At 39.2% G+C, this 17043-nt stretch overlaps 2 protein-coding genes and 1 pseudogene across 7 annotated transcripts in view; 2 read left to right on the top strand and 1 right to left on the bottom strand.

Annotated features, from left to right (window-relative positions):
* The window catches only part of Stox1 (storkhead box 1), a 58567-nt gene extending 48035 nt beyond the window's left edge, over window positions 1-10532 (top strand). Inside the window, exons 3-4 of one of the 2 annotated variants that reach the window (XM_040272894.2) lie at window positions 1511-3851; window positions 6297-10532. In XM_040272894.2, the coding sequence (XP_040128828.2) occupies window positions 1511-3851; window positions 6297-6477 (2522 nt within the window). In that variant the 3' untranslated portion in view covers window positions 6478-10532. Of the gene's footprint in view, window positions 1-1510; window positions 3852-5796; window positions 6192-6296 lie in introns of those variants that run through there. The other variant, XM_005325966.5, reaches the window with a different exon arrangement.
* Window positions 8325-8678, bottom strand: LOC101975691 (large ribosomal subunit protein eL30 pseudogene; annotated as a pseudogene).
* A 2512-nt stretch (window positions 10533-13044) lies between the features above and the next one.
* The window catches only part of Ddx50 (DExD-box helicase 50), a 34850-nt gene continuing 30851 nt past the window's right edge, over window positions 13045-17043 (top strand). The window contains exons 1-2 of one of the 5 annotated variants that reach the window (XM_078041187.1): window positions 13045-13249; window positions 16687-16740. In XM_078041187.1, the coding sequence (XP_077897313.1) occupies window positions 13163-13249; window positions 16687-16740 (141 nt within the window). In that variant the 5' untranslated portion in view covers window positions 13045-13162. Of the gene's footprint in view, window positions 13250-16324; window positions 16346-16628; window positions 16741-17043 lie in introns of those variants that run through there. The other 4 variants (XM_078041182.1, XM_078041191.1, XM_078041192.1 and 1 more) reach the window with 4 other exon arrangements.

Genomic DNA, 17043 nt, shown 5'->3' with positions numbered 1-17043 from the left:
GGTTCGATTCTCAGCACCACATACCAACAAAGATGTTGTGTCCGCCGAGAACTAAAAAATAAATATTAAAAATTCTCTCTCTCTCTCTCACTCTCTCTCCTCTCTCACTCTCTCTAAAAAAAAAAAAAAAGAATGCTTTCCAGGACTGGGGCTGTGGCTCAGCAGTAGCGCACTTGCCTGGCATGTGTGAGGCACTGGATTCGATTCACAGCACCACATATAAATAAATAAAATAAAGGTCTGTCAACAACTAAAAAAAATAAAAAATAAAAATAAAAAAAATAATGCTTTCCAGTGGCTGGGGTTGTGGCTCAGTGGTGGAGCACTTGCCTAGAAAGTGTGAGGCACTGGGTTTGATCCTCAGCACCACATAAAAATAAATAAGATAAAGGCATACTGTTCATGTACAACTAAAATTTCTTTTTTAAAAAAAGAATGCTTTGGGGGGATATATGCTTTGGGGATATAGCTCAGTTGGTAGAGTGCTTGCCTCATATGCACAAAATCCTGGGTTCAATCCCCAGCACCAAAAAAACAAAACCAAAAAAAAAAAAAAAAGGTTGGGCTGGGGTTGTGGCTCAGTGGTAGAGAGCTCACCTAGCACGTGTAATGTACTGGATTCAATCCTCAGCCCCATATTAAAAAAAAAAAAAAAAAGGTATTGTGTCCATCTACAACTAAAATATATATATATTTTTTTTTTTTTAAAAAAGAATGCTTTCCAAGCAGGTGCAGTGGCACACCCTTGTAATCCCAGTGGCTTGGGAGGCTGAGGCAGGAGGATCTTGGGTTTAAAGCCAGCCTCAGCAAAAGTGAGATGCTAAGCAACTTAGTGAGACCCTGTCTCTAAATACAAAATAGGGTTGGAGATGTAGCTCAGTGGTCAAGTGCCCCTGAATTCAGTCTCTGGCACCCCTGTTGCCCCCCCAAAAATGGTTTCCTCAAATATTATTTTTTTAATGTGCTCAGCTCGAATCCAGGGCCTCATGCATCCAAGGCAAGCACTCTATCACTGAGCCACACTCCTAGCCCTCAAAAAGTTTAAATTTAAAATGGATTTGTATTTTGAGTAAATTTAGATATTTTTCTCTATTCAATCATTAATGTATCTTTTCAGGGATCAAAATATATTGATGTTATTCAGTTAAATTATTAATGTCATTTTTGCTTCTTTGGCATTTAATTGAATTGTGTTATAATTAACCCTGAGTTCATCAAGCAAAGCAAATGTGAGGTCATTTTTTTTTAATTGGTACTGTGGATAGGTACGCACTTTACCATTGAGCCACATCCCCAGCCATTTTTATTTTTGAGTTTGGGTCTCACTGAGTTGCTTAGGGCCTTTCTTAGTTGTTGAGGCTGGCCTTGAACTCGTGATCCATCTGCCTCAGCCTCTCCAGCCTTACAGGTATGCACTACCATGCCCAGCTGTATGATTATTTCTAAGTTGCTAATTTTACTCCTTATAATGTTTCTTGTTCAAAATCAGTAAAATGCTTGTTTGTTTTAGGTATTACAATTCCATCTCAAGATGTTGTCTATACCACTCTGGGAACTCTGATTAAAGAAAGGAAGATTTATCACACTGGAGAAGGATATTTCATAGTTACTCCTGAGACTTACTTCATCACAAATGCAACAGCTCAGGAAAATAAGAGAGTCCTCCTATCAGATGAAAATCAACTAGGGCCCACTTCTGTGACCTATCTGGTGAGCATGGAGAACGGGGCAGAGTCCACCAAAGAGAATGCTGTCCCTGTTTCCCATTGTCGGTCTTGCCAGTGTTTCCCTGACACATGCAATCAGGGTGTTGAGGAACCACCAACTGCTGCAGATATGATTAGAAAAGACCAGAAAGGTCTTGGGGAATCCACGCCTTTCGTTCAGAATCAGACAATTTCAGCACCTGAAGAGAATCATATCCATGAGAGCCCTAAACTCTTACCATACAAAGACAAAGAAAAAGGCAAGAAATTTGGTTTTAGTCTTTTGTGGCGCAGCATATCTAGAAAGGAAAAGCCCAAAATAGAGCATAGCAGTTTCTCTGCCCAGTTCCCACCTGAAGAATGGCCTGTCCGAGATGAGGATAACTTGGACAATATCCCACGAGACATAGAACATGAAATAATCAAGAGAATTAATCCCATTCTGACTGTTGACAACTTAATCAAACATACAGTCCTAATGCAAAAATGCGAAGAACAGAAAAAATATAATAGCCAGGGCACTTCCACTGACATGCTGACAGCCAGGCTTAAGTATCCTTCCAAAGAGGGAGTTAAGAAAAGGCCCAGTCGGTCTGTCAAGAAGACTCGAAGGCGGGGCCATTCTCATAGGCAGAGACACAAAGTCAGGAGTTGGGGGAGTGATCTTCAGCCAGGAAGTGTTAGACTGGAGAGGTACCCCAAGCTTCCTGCCACCCAGCCTGGCCCCAGAATTAAAAGTCCCAATGAAGTGGAAGTTCAGAAATCACTTGGTGAAAATCCAACAGTGCTAGATTCCCACGTGATTTACAAGAAGCGAATCAGTAATCCTTTCCAGGGCTTGTCTCTCCGAAGAAGCCCAATGACCAAAGGGTACAACACTCAAAAGAGCAATGGTCTGAAACCCAATCAGATTGGACCAAAGGAAAAGCCTTTCCAAAAGTCAAGGCTTCCAGATTCCTCAAGAATCTTTGATGGTGAAGCCCAACAGCCATATCTTGAACAATGTCATGATAAATTGAAAGCAGAATCCATTCATGTGACAAATTCTACTGTCCAATCTGTCAGTGATGACTTCAGAGCTGACCTCTTAAATTCCCCTCAATGTAGTGTTTTGCAAAATGACAGTCAATGCTACTCCTTTAGGGAAAGCATGTTGAGATATGATGCGCATGGTGGTGAAAATAAAGTAATCTCTGAAGTCTTGGGAAAAAGTCATTCACACTTTGACAAGTTAGGGGAGACCAAAGAAACATGGCATATCCTGCCATCACGAGGTTCCTCCTCAGCAGGACCAACATCCTCTGCTAGTAGATTAGTTGATAAAACAATACACCAGTTTCAAAACCTTGACCTCTTGGATTACCCATTTGGTCCAAACTATTTGAGACAATCTGAGACACAAGATAGAGATTCAGAATATCTAATGAGAAAAGCATTTGTCCAGGAGGCAAAGACTGCAAATCTAGAAAATGAAGGGCTTTTTGATGATGACCAGGCCTTGTATCAGGACGAAGTGGAGGATCATGATGGGGCTTGCAGTTCATTATATCTAGAGGAGGATGACTTTCCTGAGAATGATGGCTTGTGTCAAATGCTACCTAGCCGCACTCAATATTCCTTTTTAGATAGAAGCAAGTGGAATCAGTTGGAAAGACAACAAGTGACTGAGAGATCGCTGACTGAGCGTAACAGCAAAATGGATAGGTTTGAGGTTCAGGCACATAGAAGAAATGAATGGTGTAAGCCTACTGGGTTGCTTTTAAACCCAGATGAAAGACAAAACCAGAATCTCTCTGCTGAAATCCATACCCAGTTTGATTTCAACAATGAAGAAGAACCCAGTGTTACTAAATATGAACAGGCCTCACCACCACCTGCAGCTGGAAGTTTATTCGATTACTATAGTACAAGGAAACCCAATATTGAGGCTGAAATCCTACAAGACTCTGTTGGTGACACAGTAAAGAAATCAGTGAGTCAGAGTCCTCAGAATCAGGAAATGGGAAAACATTTCACACAAAAGTTAGAACTTTTCAATGCTTCACATGTACCAGTATTGGCTCAGGATATCCAGCATGAACACCGTCTCTTGGAAGGAACAGAAAACCATAGCATGGCCGGAGATAGTGGAATAGATTCTCCACGGTAAGCACATGTGAAAGTGTTTGATTAGCTATTATGCCACAGGAGTTATTAAAATCAAGGGCATAGTGAATTGCTTGGTGAAAGACTCCTGATATAAGTCCACCAGCCTTAGTGAATAAATTGTTTAATGTCACAGTGGGATCTCAGAATAAGATAGAGTTCTTTGTTTTTTTTTTTTCTTTTTAGTACTGGGGATTGAACAAGGCATGCTCTACACTGAGCTACACCCCAAGCCATTCTAGAAACAGAGTCTCACTAAGTTGACAAAGCTGTCCTTGAGCTTGTGATCCTTCTGCATTGGCCTCCCAGCTCACTAGGATTACAGGCATGTACTGCTGCACCTGACAGGAGAGAGTTCATTTTTAATTTGAACCAATATTCTTTTTTTGGTGGGGTGGTGGTACTGGAGATTGATCCAGAGGCACTTTACCGCTTGAGCTATTTCCTCCGTCATGTTTATTCATTCATTCATTTTTGAGACAGTATCTCCTTAAGTTGTTAATATCTTTCTGAGTTGCTGAGATTGGCCTCAAACTTGGGATCCTCCTGCCTCAGTTTTCCAAGTACCTGGGATTATAGATGTGTGTCACCGCACCTAGCTGGAGGGTACGTTTTTGACATATGTTATCTTACGTTTCATTTTTGTGTTATTGGGGAACCCAGAGGGGCTCTACCGCTGAGCCCTTTTTATTTATTTTTCATTTTGAGATACATTCTGCTAAATTGAGATACATTCTGCTAAATTGCCGAGGCTGGCCTTGAACTTATGATCCTCCTGCCTCAGTCTCCCCAAGTAGCTGGGATTACAGATGTGCACCACTACATCCAGCTGTATCTTTTTTCTTTTTTTTTTTCCTCTCCGTCTCTCTCTTCGAGTTGTAGATGGATACAATACTTTTATTTATTTATTTTTATGTGATGCTGAGGTTTGATCCCAGTGCCTCACACTTGCTAGGCAAGTGCTTTACCACTGAGTGCAACCCCAGGCCCCCAGGCCCCCAGGCCCTCTGCTACCACTTGAGCCACCTCCCCAGCCCAGGCATCTCAATATCTCTAGATGGAGAGGAGCAATTTGGGAAAGGGGGAATGTTAAAAGCAAAGATAACAGTGGATCTGGGGGTGTGGCTCAGTGGTAGAGGGAGTGCTTACTGTACAAAGAGGCCCTGAATTTGATCCCAACACTAAAAACAAAATGAAACAAAAACAAAAATGGTAATGTGACATAGCTGAAGAAAGGCATATGTGTTAGATAAGGAATGTAACTTACAGATCCTAGGAAAACAATTTTGTCTATATGAAAAATATAATGATTGGCTTTTTCCTTTTATGACTTCTCAAAAGTCAGGGATGTGGAGATATTGGCCACTTTAGACGTATAGAAGAGTTTTTCAGGGAACTTATTGTTTTTGACTAGCATATACTTGATATTGGATTGATAATGGATCTGAGATCAGATGTATAGAAAATGTGAACTTCTTTGAAAGCAGTATAACTGAGGTGCTACCATGAAGCCTTTAAAATATAAATAATACTGGTTTTTAAAATTTATTTTTTAGTTGTAGTCAGACACAATACCTTTATTTTATTTATTTATTTGTTTTACATGGTGCTGATGATCGAACCCAGGGCCCCAAATATGCTAGGGGAATTCTGAGCCACTACCCCAGGCCAAGAATACTAAGTTTTTAGTTCTGTTTGTTTGTTTTTGGTGGTGGTGCTGGGGATTGAACCCATAAAAGCTTGTGAATGCTAGGCAAGCACTCTACCAACTGAGCTATATCCCCAGCCAACAAGAATACTAAGTTTTTAAAGGTTAACTTATTTGGTAAGTGTACTTTAATGTTAATGTACTGCTTCAATATAACAAATGAAAATATAATGCCTTCATTACAGTTCCAGGTCCCTTTTGAAAGAAATAAAATTGTGTTATTTTTAATACGTCTAGGACACAGAGCCTGGCATCTAATAATTCAGTCATTTTGGATGGACTTAAGAGAAGACAGAATTATCTGCAGAACGTTGAAGGCACAAAGAGAAGTCAAGCACTCACATCTAGTTCCTTACTACAACTAACTCCAGTCATAAATGTTTAATTTTCTTTTGGAGAAAATTTTTTTGTAAAAATGTACAGAAGGATTCTATAGAATCAATCAATCAAATGAATATGTAAAATTCCTCTAAAACCAAGCATATGTACTATTAACCTCATAATTATATATTTTGTTCCAGTTTTTCTAATTTTCTAATTTTTTTTTCCTTTTTTGATATTGTAAAGCAGATTTTAGCAGATTGAGTTTCTGAGGAATATTTAGATTGCAATAAAAAACATGGAGTCATTGATCCTTTTCCGATTAAATGTCATTAATTTTCTGTTCATTGGTTTCTCAAATACTTAGGATGCTAATTTACTATCTAGTAGTGACTTTTTTTTTTTTTTCTTTTCAGTACTCGGGATTGTACCCAGGAGCTGCTCTACCACTGTATTACATTCCCAGCCCTTTTTATTTTCATTTTGAGACTGGGTCACACTAAATTGGCTGGCTTTGGATCCTCCTGCCACAGCCTTCAGAGTAGCTGGCATTATAGGAGTACACTGCCATGCCTAGCTAGAGGGTGTTTTTTCTAAAAGTTTAATAATCGCCAAAGCTTAGATCTTAAAAAAGTGATTGAATAACTGGAGAGTTCTGATTCTTACCATCCTGAAGGTCCGAGTAAAGCTCAGCATTGTTGGGAGCTACATGCAAGTTCTGTGGAAGTGCAGAAGAGGGAGGTCAGATTTACTGTTCTGTTTAGCATTGGTCAGACCATTCCCTCCTGACTGTTGGTTTTCAGTGGGCCTGGCCAACCTACCATGCATTCTAAAATTAGCCATGGTCACAAGAACCTGCTCAAAGTTATTGTACCAATAGGGGTAACCCCCCATAAGGACTTGTGGGGGAGGTAAAAGCAGAGGCTTTTTTTTTTTTTTTGCATTACTAGAGATGGAACCCTGTTGTTGTTTTGGTACTGGGAATTGAACCCAGCTTTACCATCCCTGTTTTGTTTTGTTTGTTTGTTTTAATTTGGAGATAACTTCTTGCTAAATTGCTTAGGGTCTAGCTAAATTGCTGAGGATGGCTTTAAATTTGCAATCCTCCTTCCTCAACTGGGATTATAGGCATGCACCACCTCACCTGCTTTATTAGGGAGTCTTACAACATGGTATCAGCACCAGTGAATGGAAGTTAGAGAAATAATTCAACTTGGTATGAGAACTTAACTATTAAACAAAACTATTTGAAGATGAAGTAGGTAGCTTTGTAAAACAATAAATTTTCTGTTACTTAGGGGATTCAGCCAGAGGCTTGGTGATCCCTTTGCTGCTAATTGCAGGTTTTCACAATTTAGCTTAACATAATGGCTAACCTAGGTAACTGAGGAGTCTTTCCATATCTAAGGTTTTATGCTTATGAAATTTGGTAAGTATCTTATGAAATATTGAACGCATACAAAATTCCTGAGTATTGCTTCCAGTTCTCCATTTTTGCATCTATCTTTGCCAATTATTGGGAAAGAGGGTTTTATCTTTGAGTTTTAGATTAAGACAAGTATCTTATAGAGTGAGGAATCCAAAAGGAATTATTTTGTGACTCTAGGAACTAATGATACCCATCTGATTCTGCCACTGTTACATTATGATGCTCTAATTAGATGTATTAAGTGAAAATGATTGTGAAACAATAAACTTCCCTTCATAACATTCAGAATCTCAAATATTAAAGAAAGATGGGAATATGACCTATTAAGTTGTTTTGGAGATTAATCTTTAAATCAGGAGCATTTTTTCTGAATAACATGTATGTGTCTGAACTTTTAGTTCTTCATTTTTATTCCCTGTTGCAGTCTATTCTCTAATGAGAAAACTGTTTTCTACAGGCCGCTTGATTATTTGAGCTTAGGAGGAGTAAGACCCAAATTTGAATCCCAATTCCAGTTTTAGTACATTGATGAAGCAAGTTACCAACTTTCTCTGATTCAGTTTTCTCATCTATAAAAGGGAGAATAGAAATGATATCTGCCTGGCAGGGTGATTGTGAGGTTTGGGGATAGCCTATCCTATCAAAAGTTTCTAATGTAAGAGGTCTCTATTATTATTAAATGCGTGTGGTTGTGTGTATATGTGTATGTGTGTGTGTGTATGTATATACATACTGTTTTTGTTTTGTTTTGTTTTGTTTTTAAGCAAGCTCTGGCAAGCTTTTGGTGGTTGTTATATGTTTTTGGCAAAATTTTTGTTTTTGGTACTGAGGGTTGAACCCAGGGATGCTTCACCACTGATCCACATCCCCAGCCCTTTTTATTTTTTATTTTAACATAGGGTCTCGCTAAGTTGCTGAGGCTGGCTTTGAACTTGTGATTCTTCTGCCTCAGCCTCCTAAGTCACTGGGGTTACAGGCATACCCCATTGCACCTGGTTGCAAGTTTTATTAAAGAAAAATTTTTACATGGCTTTATCTTCACCAGTCTGTTCTGGCAGATTTTTAATGATATCCACCTGGTTTGAGGATAGACAGTGTGCATATTCTAGTACTTTTTGCATGCTGTGCCCAATTCATTATTATTGCCACTGTAGTGGTGGACACCAGTTTTGACTAACATGGCACAGTACTTTATTTCAGATTTTCTCAAAGCTGGGCAGTTGGTGAGGATGACCAATTTTGCTTTGCACTATCTGGTCACCTTAAGAGTCTGCTTGTACCCCAGAGCATACTTTCCACTTTTCATAACAAGCTGGAACCTAAAATTCATCAAATCCAGGGACTTTTTCATCTTCTTTGTGGCCACCATCTTCCTGCCTTAGGTGTGGGATAGTTCCCAACCAAGAACAGCACCAAGATAGTCTGGGAATGAGAAGGGAAGCTATGTCTTTATTTTGAAATGTATTTATGTAGTCATAAAACTTGCCTGAGATGTAAATATATGACTTACTATACAGGTTTCCTGTTTTGTCAGGTTGTCTAGATCCTGTTATGGATTTAAGATTATAGAAAGTATCCTCCATCAAAATTGAGGTTATGTATGGGAGAAGTATTATGTCTTTAACAAGTTTTCAGTTAATACTTTATTCTATAAATAGGAACACAGTATGCAAAGTATGGGCTTATTTTATATATTCATATAATGTGATGTACCTTTCATTCATCCTCTCTCATCTGGGATCTCAGACTTTAAGAATACTCAGATAATAAGTTTATTTTTTCTGCAAGCTATTTTTTTTTAAAGAGAGAGAGTGGGAGAGGAGAGAGAGAGAGAGAGAGAGAGAGAGAGAGAGAGAGAGAATTTTTCAATATTTATTTTTTAGTTTTCAGCAGACACAACATCTTTGTTTGTATGTGGTGCTGAGGATCGAACCCGGGCCACATACATGCCAGGCGAGCGTGCTACCGCTTGAGCCACATCCCTAGCCCTGCAAGCTATTTTTAATATATTTCCTTTGCCTAACTCCTTGTCAACTAAAACACTTTAATTTCTTAGCTAGTGAAATTACACCAGCTCAGCAATGTGACATTATCCCTTCTGTGTATCTTATTCATAGATTAGAAAAATGACCATAATTCAGTTATGACTAAATGCAATTTAGCAGAATAACTATTTTAAAATATCAGCTCTATAAGGAAAAACAAAGGAAAGACCTTGTAAGAAATGAAAGATTGCTGAAAACCTATCTACAATGTAGATAAGTCTTTAAGAAATGGGAAAAGACTATTGCCTAACAGAGATTAGAAAAAGAGATATAAAACAAATGAGGGAAGCCAGATTTGGTGGTACATGTCTGTAATCCTACTACTCAGAGGCCTCTAAGTCAGGATGATAAGTACAAGGCCAGCCTGAGCAATTTAGTGAGAACCCGTCTTAAAATTTTAAAAAAGGGCTGGAGATAACCCCTGGAATCAATCCGCAGTACTGGAAAAAAAAAAAAAAAAAGAATGAGTATCAAAGACAAACTCAGGACTACTTTGCTAGACTTGTTTATCTTCCTGCTTTTGAAACACTGGAATTATCCCTCTAGCTGAAGCAGCTTCCAAATATTTCTTGGGTAATGGTGCCCCCTTCTGGGATAACTGATGTGATTCTGAAACCCTTTGTATAGCTTGATTCAGAATATCTACTAAGTAATTGATTTAAGAAACATAACTCCCTCCAAATATTAAATATTTTAAAACTATAATGATTTGAATTAGGAGTTAAATTCATACATAAATATACATGTTCTAAATTGCTCAAAGAGGCCTCCTTTCCAATGCTTCAAAACCTTAAGCTAGAGTACCTTTTTACCTCATTTCTGTAGTACTGTATGTATTAGCAAATCCTCCCAATTTCTTGCACTGTCAGAATTACTGTTCTCACTTTATTAACACGTTTTTAAAGTTGAGTTGGCCAAGATTACATGGCTTGCAATGGGAGAGATATTCTCTTCCCTTACTTTCTTTGTGCTTCTCCTTAGAACCATCTGCATTCTCTATCCCCAAAGTCTCTTATCAAGTTATAATTACTCCTTAAACTATTTCTTGTCTTAATATTTTAAAATGATGGTTATATTCCTGTTGAAACAAAAATTCTACATGCAGATGTAAAATGTTGTATTCAATGGCTTTTTTAAAAAATTCAACTTTCTAAATGTAGAATAAAAATTAAAATCTAGCCCTGTTTGTTTTGCGATGCTGGATATCTAACCATGGGCCTTGAGCATGCTAGGCAAGACTTCTACCACTGAGGTACATCCCCAAGCCCTCTAGTTTTGAAAATAACTACAGAGAAGAATTAAGTTTAAAATTAGTCATCTTATTTTAGATCTTAAAGGCCACAGAGTATAATAAGTTAAGGCCAAAGGCATGGAAAAATCTTTACAGAAATTTGGACAGAGTAGCAGATAAAACACTGAAACTCTTAAAATTTTGCAAAAGAGATTATATCAGTGACTCTTAAGATATATGGAAAATACATTCTAATAAGATTGTATTTTGGAGCCAGGCACTGTTGAGCATATCGGTAGATCTAGCTACCAGCAAGGCTGAGTCAGGGATGCTTGAGCCCAAGAATTCGTGATGATATTTTGGATTATTGTGAATTTTAAGTATTCACCCATAGTATGCCTCCCCTTGTTTCCAGATTTCATCATCAGAAATAAGTTTTTGAGGCTTTTTTTTTTTTTTAGAGAGAGAGAGAGAGAGAGGAGAGAGAGAATTTTATTTTTAATATTTATTTTTTAGTTCTCGGCGGACACAACATCTTTGTTGGTATGTGGTGCTGAGGATCGAACCCGGGCCGCACGCATGCCAGGCGAGCGCGCTACCGCTTGAGCCACATCCCCAGCCCGAGGCTTTTTTTTTTAATGGAAAAATAATTCCCCATTTCTGTTTTCTAGTTGATTGATGCAAGATGATATCCACTCATAACTTACACATGTCACCCAAATATTTTACAGCTGAGCCACTCCTTGGTCATGCGATTAGCTTTGTTTACACTGATCCTTTCCACCTGGCACAAATTAGGTAGAGAAAATTTAGGGATTAAAAAGGGCTTGTACTGTGACAGAAGGTCATTCTGGAACATACTATTAGTTGCTTGAACATGGAGAACAGAAAAGGCTAGTAGTACTTTTTTTCAGACCTGCTGTTATGAGCTCTGACATACAAATGAGTGGCTAGAGTCCTGAGGAGTTAAAACTTTATTTCATTCACATGTGATCTTCGACCACAGATATTAACATTTGTTCCTTTTATCCTAATCTATGTGGCATTCTACATCTACTTCATGTTTCTATGCACATCATACCCCTTTGTAGGGCTACAAAAACTACCACAGTAGGATTGGCAGTGAGTGTAAGGGATTGGGACAAAAGAATGTAGAAAAGCACAGAAATGCATAACTAATCTCATAACCTAGGGAGTCGAAGAAGATGCATTTTCCACCAACATTAACTGAATACTCCCTGTGTTCATAGTATTGAATTCATAAGGTTACATTTAAACATGTTAGCCCTTGACTTCAGGCCAACCCATAATTGCACAAAAGGCCTAAAGCAATCACTAATTTGAAGTTCCAGTTGTTATTCAGGACCAACCTAAATTCCACATATAACTTTGCTAAGGCTCAAGTTTCATGCTCCTGTTAAAAGGCTTGTGTGTTAAAAGATACTGTCAAGTGTTTTATGAGACGGCCTTGCACCAGTTTGTTTTCTTGTTCTCCATCCAGGAGTACAGTTGTCTGGTTGAAGACATCATGAACAGACATGGTTCTGAGAAGCAAGCCAGGAGCTAACATTAATGATAGCAGAAAAGGTGACATGCTAAGACAGTTATCTTTTCTATTGATAAAAATTTTCAGTTGTATAAGATTGTGTTAAAAGATAGTTAATTCCCATCAGTAAAATAGTTTTTCATTGGAAATAGTCTTTTGTCGATGACATTTAGGCTTATTAACTTTAGCAGAAACTGTTAGGTTTAATTAAGAGCTTTCAGGTTGATGTGGCAGATCTTGGATTCAAGAAATAAATTCTCTAGTCCTGACTGTGCCATTCCTTTCTCGGGTGGGTTTAGTTTCCTCTCAAGTCAAATGGGAAGCGTCAGAAGCACTAACATAAAGCAAGAACTAATTCGTTGACTACAACCTGAGACTGCAGGCACGGACGTTCATCCGGCCTTACTTTCACCTCTGGCCCACGCCAGACCCTAGAAAGCCCCTTGGCACTAACGCCTGACTTCAGCCCTCGCGTGAAGCCGTTGGACGTTAACGCCTCCCGCCTCCGTGGAAGGCAGCTGCTTCCGGCGGCGAATGGTGAGGCGGCGCTTGGCGCTCCTCACCCACCTCTGCACAGTCCTGACCATGCGCCAGCCACCTGCGCGCTTCGGCCCCTCTCCATCGCCGTTGAGGAGCGACCTAGCCCCAGCGGTGCATGCTGGGAAGCTCCGAAGAGCCTCAGTGGTGCCGTGGACTGTTCGGAGTGGGGGAGGGGGTGAGAAACCGAATCATTTATGCTAATCAGTGAGCTCATCCTTTACGGACATTGGCTAGGTTTTTACTCTAGAAGCCAATCACTTCACAATAGGATGGGCCAGTGGAGATCTCTTACACTTATTGGGTGAGAGCTTGGAGCGGATAGAAGAGTTTAAACTATCCGGGATGATTTCCTCCCCCGCCGTGCGGTGCGTGTCCCGGAAGTGACGCACGGCCGTGGCCGGGCGGCCGCCCTACCCCCGCTTCCTTTCACGCTGTCGCTGCCCGTAGGTGGTAGTGGCCACTGTGCCCAGAGAGAGGTGGCGGCAACCGTAATGCCGGGGAAACTCCTCTGGGGGGATATTATGGAGCTGGAAGCACCCTTGGAAGAGTCCGAGAGCCAGAGGAAGGAAAAGCAAAAGGTGCGCTGAGGATGGGCCGCGCCTCCTTATGGGCTGCGCCTGTTTGGGTGGGGAGGGGAATTGTCCCTGATCATGGCCTGTCAGGACCCAGTCCCAGCATCCGAGGGCCTCCCCTCAATCCGCGTAGGCCTTCTGAGGTCTCTCGGGGATCATTCCCAGGTCACACTCCCTACCTGGAGGAGGACGGCCCTGGGCTTTGGCCCGGCCTCTACTGGCTCTTCAGCTCTTCCCACTGGCGCCTGAATTCTCCCAAGAGATGGGCAGACTCAAGCTTCCGTCACTGCAGAATCTGTTATTTCTCTTTTCTTCCTAAAGCAGGGAAGCCTGTCATTTGCTTCTTCTGGACTGTCTTAGAAGATGATTAAGAAAAAATGATTGTCTTGAATATGTTCTGCCTCTTTGTCACCCTGATCTGTTGTGCAAGAATTTTGGGGAAAGTGATCTTAGGTTTAACTAGTTTATAGAGGATTTGAGAAATATTGTAACATCCAGAGTTTCTAGGATTGGGCTGTGGTGGAGATCGTGTTGGTTTTATTATTAATAACCCTTACTATCAGTATTTTCATTCAATCCACAGGTATCTATTGAGCGTAATTTGCACCAGACTCTGCTGAGTACTATGGAGTTTAAACTAATTAAGTATGAGAAATGGTTTCTCCCTTTGGGTTATAAGAGGCCCCCCCCTCCCATCCAAAAAAGAAAACTCTTGAAACTAGAGGATTGCAAGGTGCTGAAAAATGCACAGGTACTGGAGACGTTTAACCTGGAGAAAGCAAAGCTGAGGAGGATAAGGTAGCAGTTTTCAAAGTCTGACGTTGGATGAAGTAAGGTTTATTCCGTATAGTTCAGGAAAGCAGAAATACCTCTCCAACTTGTCGTTAAGGTAAACTTGCCATTCCAAGCAACTGGTTTTTCTTTTATTCTGGGGAAATATACAAAACTGAAAATTTACATTTTAGCCATTTTTCAGTGTAGTTCTAGTGGCATTAAATACACTTATATTGTTTTGCAGCCATCATCACCATCCATCTCCACAACTTTTTTCATCTTCTCAAACTGAGGCTCTGTCCTTTAAACACTAACTCCTCATTCTTTTCTCTTCCCAGCTCTGGCAACCATTATTCTACTTTCTGTGTCTATGAATTGACTGCTATAGGTACCTAGAATCCACTAAAATGGAATCCCCAGTTATTTTAATTTTGGCTCCTGTTGAAACTTCTTTTCCCTTTTGCATCCAGATGCTCTGTTGAAGATTAATTTATATCTTTTCTAACCACTCCAGTAATTTCCTTTTGAAGTCTTGTTCCAATACTGTCTTTATCATGCAAGAGGCATTTATTGTACACTTCCTTGTGAAATTCATTTTTCCTCGCTGTATCTTTTCTAAATATTTTCCAAAGATTCTTGAGGGAAATAGCCATATTTTTGTCTAATATTTCATTATATTCTTGTATGTTGGTGACTTTCACATTGTAAGTTCTCCAGAAATACTTGTTGATTGCACTTTATGAAGATAAACTAGAGATTTGAAAATGAATTGGAATACCAACTAATAGAGCATTAGGCTAGTTTTGGTGTTGAGATGAAGATAACCTTGGTTTGGATTACATTGAGATATGAAGATGAGTTATAGGTTCTTAAAACTGGAATGCAGGTAAGGAAGAGTAAGGAAGTGTGTGTTGAAAGTCATGAAAATGGCATAGAAGTGTACATGGACAACAGAGATTTAAGGTGTATCCACAGAAGTGGGAAAGGAACCAGAAGATGTGACAAAAGTAAGAGAATATGAAGGGCATACATCATATCAACTCACAAGGGTGAGGCAGGAGGATCACAAGTTCAAAACCAGCCTCAACAACTTAGGGCTGGGGATGTGGCTCAGTGATTAAGTGTCCCTGGGTTCAATCCCAGGTATCCCCCCCCCAAAAAAAAAAATCCCTATAGAATATAATGGAAACCAAGGGAATCAAAATTATAGAGTTTCGGTCCAATATGAAATAATGTATTCACCTTGGGATGTTGCTGGGTTTAGACTTACAGGTCTCACTCTGCCTTGTTCCATCATCTCCCTGCAATGAAGGGTCCAGGAGCAATTCAAACTCCAGAGCTGACTCTATAAATAATTTTGTTTTTCAGTTGAACTTAACAGTATGGTGAGATGTGAGTTATTGCAATTAACCAAAGAGCAAATGATGTAACTGCAAAGCATTTTCACATTTTTATGGATAAGAAAAATTGCATGGTAAAGCACTCTAAAAATTGTATTAAGTTTTTCGTGCTGGTGTTTTTGTTATCACTTATCTCTACCATCTAATTTATTTTGAATATCTGACCAAGTAATTCTGGAGAAGTCCTAAATTTCTAAATCATTTCTTGTGGTCTGCAAATATTAAAACACTTGCCACCAGTTTGGCTTTTTGAAAAAAAAATTTTTTTTAGTTGTTGATGGACCTTTGTTTTATTTATTTATTTGTTTATATGCAGTGCTAAGAATCAAACCCAGTGCCTTAATATGCTAGGCGAGCACTCTACTACTGATCTGCAACCCCAGCCCCACCAGTTTGGCGGTTTAAAACTGAAGGTGCAGGCTAGGCATGGTGGCACATGCCTATCATTCTAGTGGCTCTGCAGGCTGAGGCAGGAGGATTGCAAGTTCAGTCAGCAATTTACCAAGACTCTGTCTCAAAAAAATTAAAAGGACAGGGGATGTCGCTAATTGTTGAGCTCCCGTGGATTCAATTCCTGGTGCACAAAAACAGACAAACAAAAAATTGAAGGTGCAGAATTGTGCCTATTTGTTTTGTTCTTTTCTTACATTCTGTTATCTAGACTTTTTTTTTTTTTAACTTGCTGGGTTATTGTTCTTCCATGGAAATATAGCAATTGGAATTTTATGTCAACATGTAGCTTTGTTTTTCTTTGACCTGTTAATTATTAAAGTTAGGAAGGAAGCATGATGTGAAAAGAGCATAAGTTTTTCAAGTCAGGGCTAGATTCAATTTCTAGCACTTCCACCTACAGGAAATCCCACATGTGGATCTTTGGCAAGTACTTAACCTCTAAGACTTCTGTTTCCTCATCTGTAAAATGGCAAAGGTAATACAGGTTCACTATCCCTTATCCTAAATCCCTGGAACTAGATGTGTTTTAGAATTCAGAATTCTAGGGATCTATAGAAGGAGAACACCCCAGCAGGGTGTGGGGCCTGTAGCATGTAATCAGACACCTTAATATTAAATATGAATAATTGCAAATGATGGGATAAGTAAAAACTATAAATAGCCTCACATTAGTTCTATTCAAATATTGCCATCAAATGAGTTCAGAGCAGGTAAGGTTTTGACTCCAAATAAGTTACAAAAACACTTTCGGTTTTCAGAGCTTTATGGATATCGGAATTTCGGATAAGGGATTATGGATCTGTACTTCCCTCATAGGGTTGTTATGAAGATTTAAACAAGATAAGCCGAAAACACATTACACAGTGCTGGGTAGGTACTCAATAAATATTAATTTTTTTTGCTCTTGGAGATGTTAGAAGTTTTTGTTTGTATTTTAATTTATAATTTTGAGATTGTCATTTGGTTCTGAAGGAACTATTTTAATTTTGCTAAAATTTAATGTTGTGATTAGAGGTGGAATAGAGGCTGAATTCTTGAGAATGCAGGAGTTGGAATGACAATTATAGGTAAGGCTTAGAGCTTGAATTACTAAACAGTCTGGATTTCTATCATGTAGGTTTTCAATATAACTATTGGCTGAACTTAAGTGGTTGGGAAGTCATGCTGTAACTT

This window comes from Ictidomys tridecemlineatus, chromosome 1 (genome assembly GCF_052094955.1).
Source record: "Ictidomys tridecemlineatus isolate mIctTri1 chromosome 1, mIctTri1.hap1, whole genome shotgun sequence".
NCBI classification, from domain to species: Eukaryota; Metazoa; Chordata; class Mammalia; order Rodentia; family Sciuridae; genus Ictidomys; species Ictidomys tridecemlineatus.
The sequence above is the reverse complement of the archived record's forward strand: the minus strand, read 5'-3'. Positions and strand labels throughout refer to the sequence as shown.